Below are 18,550 nucleotides of genomic sequence, written 5' to 3'. Positions count from 1 at the left end.
TGCGCCATGCATCTGAGCAGGGGGCAGAGGAACCGGGAGCCAGGCGCAGGTGGGCGGTGCGTGGGCAGGCGGCTAGAGGGACGGGCTTGGGGAGTAGGGGCCCAGGTGAGCCGCTGCAGGTAGGACCACAGGGAACAGAGAGGGACGGAGCGGCGCAGACACCAGGCTGGTCAGGCAAGCAGGCTGGCGGGGAGCCCGGGAGGAAGGGCCGCTTCCCAGGTCTGCGGGGCTGGCGGGCAGCCTGGGGGGACGGGACAGAGTCCTCCTCGGAGCACACCTCCTTCCAGGCACAGGAGCCCCGCTGGGGGCAGAGGCTGCCTGGGGGCAGGGCAGGCCACGGGAGGAGGCCCAAGAGACCTTCCTGCTGGCCACTGGCGGCTCTGCCATCGTGAGGGCCGATGGGGAAGGGAACCGAGCTGAGTGGTCCCTCCCTTCCCAATAAACCAGGCCCCTCCTAGCGGAGCTGGTGTCCTGTGGCTCCTAGAAGAGTTTACACAGAGTCCAGGGAACGTGACACCCAGGACTCTGGCTGGGCTGTCCCTCAGCCTGGGGAGAGCAGGCCACAGAAGACACAGGGGCTCCTCGTCCACTGACTGACCTGGGGGCTGGGCTGCGGGTACCTCGGGGGCTGTCCCAGAGGCCACTGAGTCAGAACACACAGCTGGACGATGTCCCTGGGCCCTCAGAAGAGCCACCCGTGGACAGTCCTCACCCTTATTTACAGATGGGAAAACCGAGGCCCACAGGAATCGCTGCTGGCGCCTGAGACTCAGGGAGCCAGTGTGGGCCACCCCGCGTGCTTGGTCAGCAGGCCTGGCTGAGGCTCCCTGCAGCCACGTGGACGCCCTGCTGGAGGTGCACGGCGTCCCAGCAAGCAGCCTGTGGCAGGCGTCCGGAGATCACCTGGGGTCCCGCGAGACTGCAGAGTGCTGTTGGCTCAGTACCACTGGCCTGGTTTGCTTCCCCTATTCAACGCTCCTTGCTATTCTCTTCCTTGGAGAGTGGTCTGGGGTTGATGCAGCATTACCCATCTATAGCACTCCCATTTCAGAGATGAAGAGACTGAGGTTCAGAGTGGCCCAGTCACGTGGCCAAGGTCACATGGTTTGCAGCAGAGCATGACCTGAGGCCCGGAACGGTCCTGCTTCCAGCCTGGTCCTTTCCGCAGCTCTCCTTTCCCTGGCGTCCGATCGCCCTTCCGGGTGTTGTCACCTGTGGTTGTGAACATGCCCTGAAGCACACTGGGCTCCTTCAGGACCAGGACCGTGCTCCCAGGCCTCGGGGGCCTTCGTGGGCTGGAGGCACACATGCGGCTCTGAGTGGCCGGAGCCCAGGGCCCAGTGGCCTGGCAGCAGAGGCTCCGGGCTCTCTGGGGGCATCTCTGAGCCACCAGCCAGTCCCGTTTGAAGCTGGCGCACTGCTCTGGTGGGTTCTCGGCGCCCGCTGGGTTGTTAGGAGGAAGCCGCACAGAGGCAGGACCCGAGACCCAGGTCCCCCAGGCCAGGACCTGAGCACGTCCCTTAACTTCTCTGTGCCTCGGTTTCCCTGGGTGTGCAGTGGGAGACGTGGGCCATGACCTGCCGTGGCTCCACCCACCGCTGGACATCCAGGTGTCCAGCAGGCTCCCGGCTCTGCACCCGGGGGCCACGCGTGGGGACCCATGACGACTGAAACACAGACCAGTGGCCAACAGAAGAAGCAAGATAAACACCACAGAGCTTAGCGGTGACATCTAGAGAAGGTGGGAAGAGGGCCACCAGGGAGGGGGCTCAAAGTGCGTTTGTCGTCCGAGGTGCGACACTAAATGGGGTGGTCAGGGTGCACCTTGAAGACAAGGGACATCTGAGCGAAGAGCTGAATGATGTCAGGAGGTTGGCCAAGGATATGGGGAAGGGTGGTCTAGGTCGAAGGAGGAGCATGTGCAGGGGTCCTGGGGCAGCGTGGGCCCGGGGTGTCTGAGGGACAATGGGGCACCAGAGCAGCTGAAGTGGATTAGCAAGGCAGAGAGAAGCCGAGGACCAGAACAGAGAGGGTCAGGGTCAACTGAAGACCCTGTGGGCTCTGGCTCGGATCCAGGCTCTCTGAGTGACGGGGGAGCAGGGCAGGGCAGAGCAGGGCCTTCTGGACCCACGTCGGGTGGCCGAGAGGGAAGGTCACAAAAGCCCCACAGGATGGTCTCCCTTCTGAGCCCCCTCCCCAGAACTTAAGTCAGTGCCCTTTGACAAACCACCGCTTCCCGCCCCGTCCCCTGGCTTCCTGCTGAAGCTGGGAGCAGGGAAAGAGGAGATTTGTCCTTCTGTCTCCCAGCCCCTGAGGACCACAGCACCGTGGGCCAGTTCCACTTTCTGAAGTCACATGGGATCCAAAATAAAAAATATGACATCCCCAGGGAGGAAGCAGACTGAACAACAGGAACCAGCCCCTCAGAAAGCGCGGGGGAGGCGCGGAGGTGTGGGGAGCGCGTGGGGGGCGCTGCCAGGCAGAGGAGGCTCGGCCGCTCCCAGGTTGCCCTCTGCTGCCCAGCGAGACCAGCCCAGCTGCCTGACCCCTCCCCCAAGCCGAGGGCGGCCACCCCGTGGTGCAACTGCCCTTCCACTGAGACTGAGCGGAGAGTGCCAGATGCCCAAGAGCCACCCAAGAGCCAGCCCGCATGTGGACTTGTCCTGAAACAAGAGTCAGAGGTCAGCACGGCCCGGGCGCACGCCCGGCCAGCAGAAGGCACCTCACGGCCGCTGTCTCCAAACCCAGCCTTGACTCCCCTGGGCCGCGCTGTCTGTGCATCCTCCAGTCGCCCGTGGACGAGGATGCACAGCCTCGGGCCGGGGCGCAGGCGCTGACCACAGTGAGCGACTCACACCCCCAGCTACGAGACGCCAAGGGGACCAGGAAGGGCCAGAAAGGCACAGCTGCGCAGGGGAGAGAGGACAGGCAGGTCAGGTCTTCAGGAAGCGCCACCTGGGACCCCAGGGGAAACCCGGAGCCCTCGCCGCGCACCAGCCCCTTCTCTGTCCCAACGGTGGCCCTCCCAGTGGCCGGGAGCTGGCGCTTGGCCCCGGCTCCCACCACAGCCCCCAAACAGACGGCACCCAGCAGCCGGGCACCAGAGTGACCAGACCCCCCCAATCCCACGCGTGTCAGGGACCTGAGGAGCAAAGGCCCCTCCGCCCCTGCTGGTGGCCCCTTCTGCCTGTCCTCCTCACTGTCCCCTCTGTCCTCCTGCCCGTCCCCCTGTCCCTCTCCTACTGTCTGTCTGTCTCTCCCTTCCTTTCTCTTTATCCCTCTGTCTCTCTGTCACACACACCTGCGTGCACACATAGGCAGATGCACGTGTGCGCACACACACCCAAGAACACACACCTGTGCATACACACCTGTGCATACACACCTGTGCATGTACACACCCATGAACACACATCTGCACACACACCCATGAACACACACCTGTGCACACACACATGTGCATGCACACACCCATGAACACACACCTGTGCACATACACACCCATGAACACACATCTGCACACACACCCATGAACAAACACCTGTGAACACACACCTATACACACACCCATGAACACACACCTGTGCACACACACCCGTGCACACACACCCGTGCCGACACCTGTGCACACACCCGTCCACTCCTCACCTGGCTCCTCTTCCCTTTGGCCCCTCTATTTGGGCTGCACCTGCCGGGCGCCTCTCCTTCCCCACGGGACCTAGCTCCCTGGGGGCGCAGGGTGGGAAGCAGCGGCTGAGTTCCCGGCCTCCTGGCTCCTGCCGCTCAGCCTGGGTCCCCCCCTGTGGCTTCCTTTGCAGAGAGAAGGGAACCGTGAGGCTGCCCGCGGGCCCTGGGGTCACAGGGATGGGACTTACCTCCTTGGTCTCTGCAGCCAGGGCCCCTCTCGGCGGCTGGGGCCAGCAGCCTGTTCCAGGGGCCCCCCGGGAGGGCCGAGCCCAGGGCTCCCTTCCCCAGCAGGGTCAGGGAGATCTTCCTGGCCAGCGCCTCGCCGTCGGGCTCCAGCAGCAGGGCGCGGTGGTACTCCCCGGAGAGCAGCTCCTCCTCCCGCAGGCTGTCCAGCAGGGCCCGCACGCGCCTCGGCTGGCGGCTGGAGAGCAGCGTCCGCACCTGGGCCAGGATGGCCTGGAAGTGGTCCATGGCTGGAGCGAGGCTGCACAGCTGGCCGAGCCGCTCACGCCTGCTGCAGCATCCGAAACGTGAAGTGAAAACCGGGACAGGGAGCCGCGTGTCACTGGTCCCTTCCTGGGAGGTTTCCTCATTTGCCACGGAGGCTGGGCGCCTGGCGAATGGGCAGAGAGGGACCTCGGGCTGATTCAGTCCCTCAGATGTGGCTGGGCACCACCTGTGAGCATGCGCCCCAGGGGACCAAGCCTGGGGGTCCGATGAGCCAACCCACACGTCCCCAGAGGACGGGAACTGGCCTCTGGAGATGACCCCGATGCCTGGGTCCTGTCAGGTGTCCTGTCCCAGTGAGAAGGCTCTGTGGCTGGGGGGTAGGGGATGGGGTGGACCGGTCGGCTTGGGTTCACGCCCAGCTCCACCGTCTGCTGATTTTATGGCCCTGGGGAAATTCCCTGGACGGTTAAGCCTCCTGCTATCAGCACCACTCTACGTGCAGGTGGAGTGACGATGACAATCCCTGTTCACAGGGACCTTGGGAGGACTGCAGCAGCTGCACAGACGACACCTCGGCCCTTGGTCCACAGTGCGACCACAGCTCGGCACCCAAGAGCCGCTGCCATCGCCCACGACTCCCGCCAACAACAGGGAGTCACCTCCCTGGACCTCGGTGTCCTTCTCTCAATATCCACCCATAAAAGCCATCTGGTCTCCTGCGCTGGCCCCGAGCGTTGAAATTGGGCCATGCATTTAAGAGACTTCACCCCCAACCCAGCGGCCATCCAAGGAGCCCTGGTCATGTACTAACGGAGGCTCCACTTGTGATGCACAGGACAGCGGTCTGCATGGCCGCCAGTGCGGTTCAGGATTCCACAGATCCAACCCACCTGACCGCTCTCCTGCCCTTCTGGACTCAGCGCCCGAGTCCTCTCGGGGCCTCAGCCTCCCATCTCCCAGCTGGGGCCTTTCCTGGGCTCTCTGCAGTGAGGCCAAGGAGGTCCCCCTCTAGCGCCCAGTAGCTCCCGCTGACCGACTCCACTACAGGAAAATGGTAAAATCCAATCCCCTGAAGGCACCGCAGAGGGCCGCTGCGGCCTGGGAGCCAGACAAGGAAGGTGAGCGCATCCCTAGTGAACCTCCCAGCTTGAGCCTCCCTGGAGGCAGGCCCTGATGGAGGCTGTGAGGGGCAGTTCCAATGGACGTGGGCAACAACAGCCGCTGGAAAGGGGGGGTAGGAACCCGGAGAGGAGACACACAGGCCTGCCCCAGTTTTTTGTGTCAACTGCCCAAATATCTCGCCCACTTCTCAACCTCCGGAGAGCAGACGCCAAGCCGCGGGCTAAGACCGAACTGAGTCTGAACCGCAGTCCACTCCGGGGCCCGTGGGCTGGGAGTGGGGTGAGGTCCGGAGGCTTCGCCAAGTGATGTCACTGCTAAAAGAAACAAAGGAGGGACCCGTTCAGGTCACACGGGACCCCAGAGTCTGCAACGTATTTGTACTGTCCAGCACACAAGGCAAAATCCCTTGGCCTACACAGAGAGAGAGGCCAATAGAAAAAGAAAACGGTGGAAAGTGGATCGAGGGTGACTCAGACATTGACACCAGGGGCCAGTGTTTTATTTTCTTGATCCTGAGGATTGAACCCAGGGCACTGTGACGCTGAGCTACACCTTAGCCCTTTTATTTATTTATTTTTTTGGAGACAGGATCTTTCTCAGTTGCTGAGGCTGGCCTCAAACTTCCCATCCTCCTGCCTCAGCCTCTGGAGCCGCTGGGATCACCGACGTGTGTCAGGCTGCCCGTGGGCTCCGTGGGAGGAGTGCGATTTGAGGAGCTCTCGAGTGTGAGCAGGTGACTGTAGAAAACCACACCCAGGCTCATAACCGCCAACTGCTAAGGAATGGAGGCCCCGGAAACTGGAGAAAGCAGCTACTCTGAGACTGTGTGTCACCCGCAGAGAGACTCGCCGTGGGAATGGCGCTGGGGGGGAGTCCCAGGGACTCAGCGGGGCGACCTGGTCAGCACTTTGCTGCTCCCGACTTCCTGTTCGCCTAAAGTGTCGATGGTCGGTCATAAGATCGTGGACCTCCGTCTTAGGTCTTCATCTGGAGAAGTCAAAGGTGATGACGGTGACGCTGCTGCTCTGGGACCGGGGGTCTCCATGCCTCCGGGACTCCTCACCCCCGGGCGGCTCAGAGCCACACTTCGGGACACTGATGTCAGGGGTTGCCGTGGTCCTGTCACAGATGGGGACCTGGGCCCTGATTGACAGCCCACCCCAGGGGCCTTGGGGACGAGAAGCCTGTGGTTTGAGACTGGGGGGGAGGGGCAGGGTGGCGGTCACAGGCAGAATGCCCAGGCTGGAGCCCCCTGCAAGGCCAGGGCTCGGGGCCCGAGGTCACCTACCTGCCGAGGGAGGTGACTGCTCTCCTGCTCCAGCTCCCAGGCTTGGGGACCCCGGTGAGGACGCCGCGATGTAACACAAACAAGGTCAGAAGCCACGTCCCCAGTGGAGCAGCCGCCCAACGCCCATCACCCCCACGTCACCCGGTGCACGTCACCCGCCTCACTGTCCAGAAGCCACCCGGGGTGTGAGGTCAGGGGACCTGGGCAGGAACTGGGGACCTGGCAGCCTGTGGGTTGGGAAAAGGAGAAGAGGTGGGGACACGGCCCGCGCCAGGTGGCCACTTCCTCCTGAGACGCAGAGGAGACCCGCTGCCGCGTGGGCAGGTGGGCAGGTGGCCGGCCCGGGACGGCACAGGTGGCCCGCGGACAGGGCACGTGCCGAGCCCCAGCCTGACTCACCCTGGCCACCCACGGGGACGCGTCGGCCACCTTTCTCCCTGGGTTTCCCCCGAGGCACGTGGAGGACAACGGGTGGGGACAGTGAGGTGTTCTCAGAAGGAGGGGACGACCTGCTGCAGGTCGAGTCAGCCACAGGTGGGTCAGGAGACCGGGCCTGGGGGACGCCGGAACAGTGCCACCGTCACTGTCTTCTCCCACCCACTGCCACCGTCACCGTCACGGCCACAGCCACCCTGATCACCTCCATCATCGCCGCCGCGGTTCCCACCACCTCCCCACCATCCCCCAAGACTGGCTGCTCCTGCCACCTCCATCACGGTCACCACCGCCCTCGCCGTCCCCATCGCCCCGTCTCCACGCCTCTGTGTGCTGAACGCGGTCCCCACCACTGTGTCCCCACCACCCCGGCTCCTGGCCCACCCACCGCACCTCGGTGCCCTCCCAGCAGCCCACGGGGGTCCACCTGGTCCATCCTGACGCGTGAAGCTGGGGAAGATTCAAAACCCAAGCCGTGACCCGCCCGTCACTCCCAACACTCCACACGGGGTGCGGGTACCACCGGGGACACGGGTTGGGACCCAGTATGGAAATACCACTGTTTCTCCCAGCAGCTCAGTTCTGAAGACAGAGAGAGACTCTGCCAATCCTCTACCCGAGGCTCAGAGACATCGAGTGTCCTGCTGAAGGTCACACAGCCAGTAACTGCCAGCATCAGGCAGAAGAGGGTCTACATCAAACACACCCCCCCCCCCCGTCACACGCCCAGCCTCCGCCCTGGTCACAGAGCAGGGGAGGCAGGTCTTTTGCACACTATCCAGGTGTGGGAGCCGTGGAGACGCCACTGGACCCCCCTGGAGAGAACCCCCAGGGTTCAGGCAGCAGCCTCCAGCCGCCAGCCTCCACTGGCCTGCTGCTCTTTCCCAGCATGTAAGCTCTGCCAGGTGCTTCCCAGGCGGCCATGGCTGGGCAGTGTGGGTCTCCTGTGGGAGATCCCTGCCCCGGGTTCTCAGTGCCCTGGCGGAGGCTTCTCAGAGCCGCACCCCAGAGCCTCCCTGGGAGCCCTCTCTCCCAGCGTCCGGCCGCCTGCTCTCCATCGGTCTCTGCCTCCCACTTCTTTCAAAGGCATTGTCCCCCGAGTCTCCCGGGCCCCAGATCACAGCCGGGGACTCTCCCCTTCCCGGCCTTGAGCCTGGACTTTGGGCCGACGCCCTTCAACCCTGTGGAGGAGCGTTGGCCACTGTAGCTGGACCCCGCTGTGAGTCAACGCCACGCTGACCCCCACCCGGGGGCTGGCCCTGGCGCCCATGTGGGGTCCCCGTCCACTGTGGACAGTGGGAGCAGGCCTCGACGTCCTCCTCTCTGAGGATCACGGCAGCCCTATGGCTGGGCACCTAAGGGGCACCCGGCGAGGGCGTTGCTCTAGGGAGTGTGGCCTGAGAGGGACAGCGTGACAAGCACTGGGGACGCAGGTGTGGGCCAAATCAAGGTGACGGTCCCACTGTCCCAGAACTTTGTCTTCTTAAAGCCGAATCCAAATCTCTCCGAGATCCTCAAGAGAAGGTCACGCAAACAAGATGAGCGTGACTCTGAGACGGAAGACGGAGGCCGCCCCGCGCCACGGTGTCCTTCAGGGGGAACCGACTGGGTTCAAGGGAAGCAGGAAGCCCGGGCAGGGCGGTGGGTGCCCAGCGCTGGCCGTGGGCGGTCTCTCTGGGAAAGCCGGACAGCGACTCAGCGAGCCAAGGTCAAGGGCATCTTGCTCTCTCTTACAAAGTGTCATGATTCCACGTCCAATGACATAGACGTCCTCTGAGCGCGCACACCTGTCTCCGTCTCCTTCATCCACGTCCGCAACCCCAGTCTCTTCTGTCACACCCACCGCTCTGCGTCGTGATCCCCTTGGGGTGACAGAGTCTCGGGGAACATGTTTTTCAGTACCGTGACTTGAGCCCAGGGCTGTCTACCCCTGAGCTACACCCAGCCCTTTGTATTTTGAGACAGAGTCTTGCTAGGTTGCCCAGGCTGGCCTCAAACTTACAATCCTCCGGCCTCAGCCTCCGGCCTCAGCCTCCTGAGGAATCACAGGCATGTGGGGCTGCACGGCGGCTTCAGGGTACACTTTCCCCTGCCCCTCAACGCAGCCCCGAGACAGACCAACCCGTGTCCCAGCTGCGTCCCCACTCAGCCTCACACGGGGGTGTGCCCCACGGGGGTGTGCCCCTCGGAGCCCAGCTCTGCGCAGCCATCTGCCACCATCACAGGCTGCTGTCGATGTGTGGGTCCACCACGGGCCACGCGTCCAACGGGGGTCGCAGGACACAGGGCTCAGGTGTTTGGGGCGATGCTGGTGGAAACAGACCCACTGTGCTGCCAGTCGGGGAGGACACAGAACCTACCACCATGACCAGTACGTCAGGCCCCGTGACGGTGACCACAGCCCGTCCCTGGGTCACGCGTGGGCCTTTATTATGAGTTTCAAGTGTGCTCCTCCTGTTATCTAAAAGACGAGCCTGCTGTGTGTCGCTCCCACATCCGGCACTGACCACGTCTTCTGACTGCATCGTGCCCAGGTTTAGGTTTGTTGATTGCATTCCACGATGGTGACATGGTGACCAGATAGCCTGACCGAGCATTTCCTCGAACATATCCTGGTGTTAAGCACTGCACATCTGTACCCATGCTCACCTGAGCAGGGCACGATAGTGCTTGTCTGTGATCACAGCTACTCAGGAGGCTGAGGCAGGAGGATAGCAAGTTGGAGGCTGCCCTCGCAACTTAGTGAGACCCTAAGGGCTGGGGACGTGGCTCAGTGGTGAGCGCCCCTGAGTTCAGTCCCTGGTACCCAAACCCCAGAACCTGGGTAGGAACAGCAGGATGGGACGGAGACACTCCTTGAAGCTGCGGTCAGTGGGACTAAGCTGTGGAGCCGGCCCATCCTCAGCTCAGGAGGCAGCTACAGGGTCGTGTCCACTCTCGGGTGGACAGATGTGAAGGGCTGGAGGGCATTTCCTTCTTTTCAGCCTGATTTCCTGATGAAGGTTCGCTCGAGAGCGAGACGGGACGATCTTTCCACGAGTTTCCAACGCCGTGGTCACACGGAGACGTGATCTGCAAAGACATTAAAGGTCCCTCGGCCTGCGCCGTCCCTTCAGTCCCTTCCTACTGAAACCCGTCGCTTTCCTCGTCCCCTCTGGTTCCCGGGTCTCGTCTGGTGCTCGGCTTTGGCGCTCTTTGGGGGTGATTGGAATGTCCCCCTCATCACCTGCATCCCCCCTTCAGGAAATACTGTCCCTTGGCAAGAGTGGCCACGTCACCTTGCACAGGGTCCTGAACCCTCGGAGACAGACTGGCCAACACCCAGAACAGAGGGTGTCCGTGTGCCGGGGCCAGCTGCTGGTGACCAGGAGGGGGGGGTCAGCCCGTCGTCAACAGCCTAATGGATTCTGTCGACCCCGTGTCACTTTCCTGCTGCTGATAAAGCTCTAGTGACGTGCGATGTCACCTTCGGGGAGGCTGGGCGGAGGGGCATGCAGTCCCCGACACACTGAGCCACGTCACCCGGGTCCATGACCATGGGACCAAGAAATGACTCTTGGCCGAGAGGAGCTGCGTGAACACAGAGGGCCATGCTGAGCGGCCAAACTGACCAGGGACGGGGACCTCCGCCTTGCTGGCCGACTCAGTCGAGACTGAGGAACGGGGACCCACAGTAAACACGGGGCTTTCACGACACCCTTCCACAGAACCTTAACTGCCTATTGGCCACCGTCCGTCCCTTTCCTGAGACGCACGAGCTCCTTAATCACTGGGGAGGGGCCTTCCTTCTTTCTTCTGTCCCCAACGTCCAGGGCAGTGCTCGGCCCTAGGCGTGGGCCTGGGGGGACTTAAGGACTTAAGGCTTCTGTTGAAGCCACGGTTGCCATGGACAGGTAATGGGAGTGACTGGAAGGGCCCACCTTCGCTCCGCAGGTGCAGGAACGGTCTTTCCCCAGGTCCCTCCTGGCTCGCTGACCAGGAAGAAAGGGGGGGACTCAGGTGTGACGTTCAGGAAGACCCAGCTCGGGGTGCCGTCACCTCTCAGGCCCGGGAAGGTGACCCGGGGTGAGATCACCCCCACGCTCCCCGCTCAGAGCCGGAGGGGGGTCAGGTTGGTCTGTTCTCCCCCCATGGGGCGTGGCTCCTTTCTTCTCCCCAGCGGAGGCACAGGGGACTTTCACCTTCATCAGGTACAGACCTGGCGCAGGGGACTCTGGACTATCTCCTTTCATGTTTTTGGAATGTCCTCTGGCTGGTGCTGAAACCTCCTTTGTCCTTTGATTTTTTTGGAGGGGGACGGGTACCAGTCAGGGACACACAACCACTGAGCCCATCCCCAGCCCTGTGTGTACTTCACTGAGGGTCTCACTGAGCTGCTCAGGGCCTCGCTGTGGCTGAGGCTGGCTCTGAACTCCCTACAGATGGCTGCGACTGCCGATCTGCTCGCCCCAAAGTGACACCTGTCTCCCCACAGCGCAGCGTGTGACCACCAAGCTGACATTTTATTTTATTTTATTTTATATTTATTTTTTAGTTTTCGGCGGACACAACATCTTTGTTTGTATGTGGTGCTGAGGATCGAACCCGGGCCGCACGCATGCCAGGCGAGCGCGCCACCGCTTGAGCCACATCCCCAGCCCCAAGCTGACATTTTAGAAAGAACAAAGAAGCCCATCGCTGACCCTGATGCATCTCACCATCAAAGGAAAGGCGCCGGCTCCTCAGGGAGCTTTCCTGCTGCACGGGCTTCACTGACACCTAACAACCTGGGACAAGGGAGCCGCTGCCACCTTTGAGGCTGTTAAACTGCTGCTTATCTCCCTGACATGGTGCCAAGGCACGTGGGGTGGGGCAGGGAGCTGGCCAGAGCGGCCACTCCTCCCCAGCCCAGAGCACTTTCTGGCTCCTTGGAAACATTCTCCAGGTTCCTGCCCTCCCCCTCCCTCTCTCCCTCTCCCTCCCTCCCTCTCCCTCCCTCCCTCCCTCTCTCTCCCTCTCTCTCCCTCCCTCCCTCTCTCTCCCTCTCTCTCCCTCTCCCTCCCTCCCTCTCCCTCTCTCCCTCCCTCTCCCTCCCTCCCTCCCTCTCCCTCTCTCTCCCTCCCTCCCTCCCTCTCCCTCTCTCTCCCTCCCTCTCCCTCTCTCTCCCTCCCTCCCTCTCTCTCCCTCCCTCTCCCTCTCTCTCCCTCCCTCTCCCTCTCTCTCCCTCCCTCCCTCTCTCTCCCTCTCTCTCCCTCCCTCTCCCTCTCCCCCTCCCTCTCTCTCTCTCCCTCTCTCTCCCTCCCTCTCCCTCTCCCCCTCCCTCTCTCTCTCTCCCTCTCTCTCCCTCCCTCTCCCTCTCTCTCCCTCTCCCTCCCTCCCTCTCTCTCCCTCTCCCTCTCCCTCTCCCTCCCTCCCTCCCTCTCTCTCTCTCCCTCTCTCTCTCTTTCCCTCTCCCTCTCTCCCCCTCTCTCCAGGAATTGAGCCCAGGGGTGTTAACCACTGAGCCACATCCCAGTCCTTTTATTTTATTTTTTGAGTCAGGGTCTCGCTAAGTTGCTTAGGGCCTCGCTTTTTGCAGAGGCTGGCCTTGAACTTGTGATTCTCCTGCCTCAGCCTCCTGACTGCTGGATTGCAGGCTGCGCAGCAGGAGCAAGGAGCAAGCGGCTGGGTCCTTTCTTTCTCACGCCCCCTCCCCCAGGCTGTCACCCGCCAGCCCCCAAGCTGCTGCTGTCCAGGACACTGTGGCCTCCTTGCCAGTAAAACCAGGAACCACATCACCTGATGGCCATGAGCCTCTGACATGGTCCAGCACTGTCTCCTCGAAGGTCCACCACTCTCTTGAAGTGCTGTCCCCTGCGGGGCTCCTTCTCCTCATCACCTCCGCCCCCTGGAGACCCCTCAGCTGCACTCACTTCCTGATGAGCTCATCCAACCTGAGCCCTAAACCCCCTCCCCTGCTGACTCCGGATCTACCCCCCCAGACCTCTGCAGGACCCCATCATCCTAAACCACTGCCCGACTTCACAGGGCTTCCTGCAGGGAGCCTCTCACATTCACCCACCTGCCACCCCCGAGTTCCTTATTCTCTGTCCCCGTTGGAAGTGTGACCCCGTCAGTCTTCGCACATTAGAGAGTCTGAAGGTTTTGAAGTCTGCCAAACCTCTTGCAAGCTGTGTGACCCTGAGTAAGTTAGTTGACTTCTCTGAACCTCATCTGTGAATGGAAGAGAAATACATCCCTACCTCTCAGGGTGACCATGGCTGAAATGAGGCGTAGTATGCAGAACTCCTGAGCCCACCACGTAACAGTGTCCAGTCTGTGTGAGCATTATTATCATCTCTAAGTGACCCTGCGAGGAAGATATCTTGATCTCCATTTTACCAACGGGGAACCAGAGGCACACAGCGTGCAGCAGCCTGTGCCACTCACAGGGGCCAGATGGGAACACCAACCAAGTCCCCTGCCTCTTACATCTCCCTGCCCTCTCCGTCCTCACAATTTCCGACCGTTTCATTGTACACCTACTGGTGTTGGCCTCACATGGAGACTCTGAACCATTCTCAGATTCCCGCTGTCACTCGGTGCCCACACTCCCTCGCTCTCGGGCCTGGGTGCCGTGTGCAATCCCTCTCCCACAGCGGCCACCCTACAGCGTGGGGAAGCCACTTCCTGTTATTCTGCAGACAGAAACACTGTCTCCAAGTGGAAGGTCCCTCGCTTGTGATAGCAAAAGCCACCAGGCACAAGGCTGGGAGTGGCGCCTGCCTGTAACACCCAGAGGCTGAGGCAGGAGGGTCTCAAGTTCAAGGTTCACAATAAAATAAAAAGAGCCGGGGATGTGGCTCGGTGCTCCTGCCTGGCAGGGCGAGGTGCAGGGTTCCATCCCCAGCAAACTCCTCCCCCCAAACCCTACCAAGTGCTAGACAGCATCTGTCCCCCCAAACTCAATGCCACATCTTTTCCCCTCTCCTCTACCACCAGCAGGCTCTGCATTCAGTAGGCACTCAGTTGGTGTTTATGGAAGCTGCTGTGTCTGGAGCACGTGCGATCGTCACTGTGGAGACTCGGAGGGAGGCCTGGGGGGGGGCGGAGGGGCTGGCGGATGCCTTGCTGACTCAGCTCCGGCCAGCGTGTCCCCCCTCCCCGTCCCCGGGCTGCCCTGGGGATCACTGGGCGTGATTCTGAGTATCCGAACATTCTGGGAGAAAGTGTTTCAAAAACAAGTTCATCTTTTCCCTTGGAACTTCCTCCCGCGATGTGAAACCACAGGCTGAGTTCTCCTTCCACTGCATCCACTTCCCTAAACCTGCAGGGACTCAGATCCCCGGACCCCTGCAGGGCCAGCCCGCCCTCTGGGACCCAGCTCCATCTGTCACCTACAGGTTGGCAACCCATGACCACAGGGCAGCAGGTCCCTCAGAGGGCCTCTGTGGACGCAGGGGTGGACGCAGGGGTGGACGCAGGGGTGGACGCAGCGGTGGTTGGCAGCACAGTGAACGTGGAAGGGAACTTCCTCAGGCCGGGGGTCAGGGGCTGCATTATGTCCGTCTCCCTCAACCCACGAGATGGAGTGTCCGAGCCCCCAGGACCTCAGAAGGCGACTGTAAACGGAAACAGGTCTTTTAAAAGATTCCTTATTTATTTATCTGAGTTACCGACGGACACAATCCTCTATTGTTCATTTATTTTTTCGTGGTGCTGAGGTTCGAACCCAGGGCCTCACGGGTGCGAGGCGAGCGCTCCACCACTGACCACAGCCCAGCCCTGGAGACAGGTCCTTAAAGAGGTGATCAGGTTAAAATGAAGTCCTGAGGGTGACCAGGTCCCAGACAGCTGGCGTCACAGTGAGAGCAGATGAGAGCAGACTCCTGCCCAGGGGACACATGACGTCTGCCAACAAGGAGGACGGCTTCCGAGTCGGCCGACCCTCTGACCCCTGGCTCTCGGCTGCCCCGGCTGTCTGTGTTGAGCTGACCCTCCAACTCACCCAGCGGGCAGGCCGCCCTCGCCTGGCCACAGTCCCCACCGAGCCCCGCTGCCTCTCCCAGGCCTGTTCCACTCGCTCCCTGCCCCCTCCTGTCGCCACGACTGGACTTGAACCCCCGGAGTCCACTTAAGAAGCGGCGGGGACACGCGCCGTCGGTGACGCTGGCCTGGTTCAGTCCCCAGCACCACCACCGAGAGGCAGCAGCCAAGGTCGCCCTGACTGTGCCCTCCAGTGGCAGTCCCCCCGCGGTCGGGCAGACGTCCTCAGCCCCCCGCCCGGGTCCCTGGTTCCAGGGAATCCGCTGGTCTCACGACTTTGCTGATTTCCTGCCCTGCTCGCCCACTTCTCTTTTTCTGGAACTTCCTCGTGTCTTCTCACAGAGACCCACCTGTCCCCAGACCCCAGTCCGCCCAGCCTCTGTCACCCCCACAGAAAGAGGACACGGGGCGGGGGACGGAGCAGGGGTCCCACCCCACCCGAGACGGCGAGCTCACGGGGAACGGGATCTTTGCAGATTTAGTTGAAGGGTCCTGAGCTGAGATCCTGGGGTCACCCTCTAAATCCAGTGACCAGTATCTCTGTAGGACAGAGAGGGAGACCAGACCCAGGGGACACAAGAGGAGGAGGGGCTCAGGGCCCTGGGCTGCCACCTGGGCCAGGAAAGGCCCGGAACAAGTCCTCCCGCCTGGAGCCGCCAAAGGAGCTTCACTCCAGACTCCAGCCTGGACGTCAGAGGACGCCCCTCTGGACCATGTGCACCCAGGCCCTGGTGCTTATGACAGAGTCGAGGGACACTCGGGCTCCAGAGGCTGATTCATGAGGCCTGACGTCTCCTCTGAATCGAGTTCCTGGAACCACTTCCTTTTCAACGGAAGCACTAGACCTTCTTCTTCTTCTTCTTCTTCTTCTTCTTTGTACTGAGGATTGAACCCAGAGTCGTTCTACCCCTGAGCTCACCCCCTACCCCCCCACCCCCGCACCTTTTTAATTCTCATTTTGAGACAGGATCTCACTGAGCGAAGTGCAGCGGTGCCCATCTGTAATCCCAGAGATCTGGAGGCTGAGGCAGGAGGACCACAAGTCTGAAGCCAGCCTCAGCAACTTGGCAAGGCCCTTCGCACTTTGGTGAGACCCTGTCTTCAAACAACAAAGAGGTCTGGGGGGTGGCTCCGTGAGAGAGCCCCCCTGGGTTCAACCCCCAGTATAAGAAGAAGAAGGAAAGACAGGCTCCTATTAATGGCCCAGGATGGCCTCTGACCTGCATCCTCCCAGCTCAGCCTCTGCAGTGACCCGGCGCGTGGCCCTGACCAGCTGCTGCCCGAGCCTTTTACTTCAAAGAAACCGAGGTCAGGTCTTGCCGGACCCCCTTCCTAGAGCAGGGGTTTTCCTGAGTAAATCCGTCCTGCGGCTTATCCAGCCTTTTCTCTCTGACACGGGAGGGGGGACGGCAGAGTCACCAGCACCGGCTCACAGCCCACTCCTCACTCCCCAGTCCTCCTCCACCAGGGCCCTGCCGGGGGCCGCCGTTGCCTGATGGGGCTGGCGGGCGGTGGGCTCAGGAGCCTGCCGGCTGTGAGGTCCCGTGGGGGGCAGAGGAGGGGCCCGCAGGCGGGGTGGGCCAGCAGGGGGACGCGGGCTTCTCAGTCCATACACGGCTGCGCCGCTGTCTCACCCGAGAACGTTCCTGAAAACGCCCTACTTCTACCCCAGGTCCCCAGGTCGGGGACCCCCGCCCACGTTGCCAGGTCTCAGGCCACACCTGGCCAGCCCCTCTCCAAACGCAGATGGACACTCCCGGGCCTGTCGGCCACGGCTCTGGACACCCGGCGTGTGTCCAGGACAAAATCCCAGCGGCGGGAAACCGCGGCCCAGGCCCAGGGCCCTGCTTCTGGTTTCAGGCTGAGCGTGGGAGCCTGAGGCCAAGCGGTGGTGAGGCCTCGGCCAGGGCCTCCCTGCCTCCGCCTCCGGAACTCCCCTAAAAGCCCGGGCAGGTGGGAGGCGGAGGGACTGCGGCAGGAAGCCCTCCCCCCCTCAGGACCTGGTGTGGCTTCCCGCTGGCAGGACCTACCTGAGGCCCTGGTCACTCCTCCCACAGAGCAGGGAAGGTGCCCGGCAGCCAGGGCAGACCCAGTTCCTTCTCAAAGCTCCCCATTCCTCCCGGAGTCACAATTGGAGAGAAACTAAAGTGGGGAACAGCACCCCTGAGACCTGGGGGGCCCTCTGAGCCTTGGGGGCCTACAGGACCCCAAAGTCAGAAGAGGACGTGGGGTCACCGTGGGCAGTGGGCCATCCTTGTGGGGAGGATGTTTGCCATCCAGAGAGGAAACTGGGACTGAGCCGCTAGAGGCAGGACCGCGTTCCCGGGAGAGGGATCTAGTCAGAGCTGGCCCCAGCCTAGGCGGGCAGTTCCTCAAAAGGTGCGAAGAATGCCCGATGGTGTGACTCTGCGCTCTCTGCCCCAGGGGACGGAAAAGAGAACCCGTCCGTGCAGATCTGGTCTAGGCATGTTCCTGGCAGTACTGACCACGTGGCCTAAACGTGGAATACCTACGTCCGTCAGTGGGTGGAGGGGAATGGAACGTGGTCTGGCTGTACAATGGAATATTAGTTGGCCATAAAAAAGTGAAGTGCTGATTTGGGCTACAGCCTTGCCTGAAACCTGTAAAGAAGTCAAACGATAGAGGATGATGCCATTTATGTAAAAAGTCCAGAACAGGCACATCTGCAGAGACAGGAAGCAGATGAGAGGTGGTCTGTGGCTGGGGTGGGGCGAGAGGTTTGGGGGGTCGTGGCTAAGAAGCGGGAGGCTCCCTGGACCAGTAAGAATGTTCCAGACTCACGGGGGCGGGGGCGGGCGGTTCTGCTTCTACACGAAAAGCTTTGAGCCACTCTGAGTGGGGGAGTTGTATTATCTAGGAATTGTATCTCAATAAACCGTCCTAGAAGTCCAGTTGGGCATTAGGAATCTGGGGTCCAGGGCAGGAGAAGAGGGTGACCCACTCTGGAGGCGAGGACAGGTTTCTCCTTTCTCCCACCTTCCTGTTCCTCTGGTCCCCAGCCTGCCACACGGAGGCCAGTCTCCCCGCCCGCCCACTGACTCACAGGCCTGGCTCCCCTGGAAACCCCCTTGCAGACATTTCCAGAAAGGGGGTTTCACCGGCTGTGAGGTGTCCCTCAGCCAGGCAAGGGGACACCTGAGTGGCCCATCCCAGGCGGGGTGGCTGGATCGCACTGTGCGAGGGTGTCCCTGAGAACCTGCCCAATGACCTTCCACGGTAGCAGCTCCGCTTTGCTTCCCAGAGCCGCGAACGGAGGCAGGACGGCCTCACCAGCCCCGGAGGCTCCTGGGTGACCGTTCTTGTCTAGCGCCTCAGTGACCGGGCAGCGTGGTTCCGAGGAAAACGCAGGTTTGGGGTCACATCCACCCGGCTCAAGTTCCAGCCCCGCCACTCACCCGGGGTTCCTGGCTGGACCTCTCTGGAGCCCCGGAGAAGCCGCGCCACCTGCATACTCTGGTGGGTTGGAGCGTCCACCCTGGCGGCTTTGGGACTGCAGCTCTGTGGGAACCTCCGTGTGCCCCTCTCCCCGCCTGGCGGTCCCCA

General features: G+C 62.0%; 1 protein-coding gene and 1 long non-coding RNA gene across 2 annotated transcripts in view; one reads left to right on the top strand and one right to left on the bottom strand.

Annotated features, from left to right (window-relative positions):
* Ciita (class II major histocompatibility complex transactivator) overlaps nucleotides 1-4,296 on the bottom strand; it is a 41,009-nt gene extending 36,713 nt beyond the window's left edge. The window contains exon 1 of the mRNA XM_046445503.2: nucleotides 3,876-4,296. Coding sequence (XP_046301459.1) covers nucleotides 3,876-4,158 — 283 coding nt within the window. The 5' untranslated portion in view covers nucleotides 4,159-4,296. The remainder of the gene's footprint in view (nucleotides 1-3,875) is intronic.
* LOC131424236 (uncharacterized) lies at nucleotides 2,527-8,766 on the top strand. The gene is made up of 2 exons (XR_009226936.1): nucleotides 2,527-2,932; nucleotides 4,671-8,766. It is a non-coding gene; the product is annotated as an uncharacterized LOC131424236 (long non-coding RNA).
* The last annotated feature ends 9,784 nt before the right edge of the window (nucleotides 8,767-18,550 follow it).

The sequence above is a fragment of the Marmota monax genome, unplaced genomic scaffold (genome assembly GCF_021218885.2).
Source record: "Marmota monax isolate L192 unplaced genomic scaffold, Marmota_monax_Labrador192_F-V1.1 WCK01_AAM20220418_F8-fsc00035, whole genome shotgun sequence".
In the NCBI taxonomy this organism is placed as follows: Eukaryota; Metazoa; Chordata; class Mammalia; order Rodentia; family Sciuridae; genus Marmota; species Marmota monax.
This window is presented reverse-complemented; position numbering and strand designations above follow the sequence as displayed.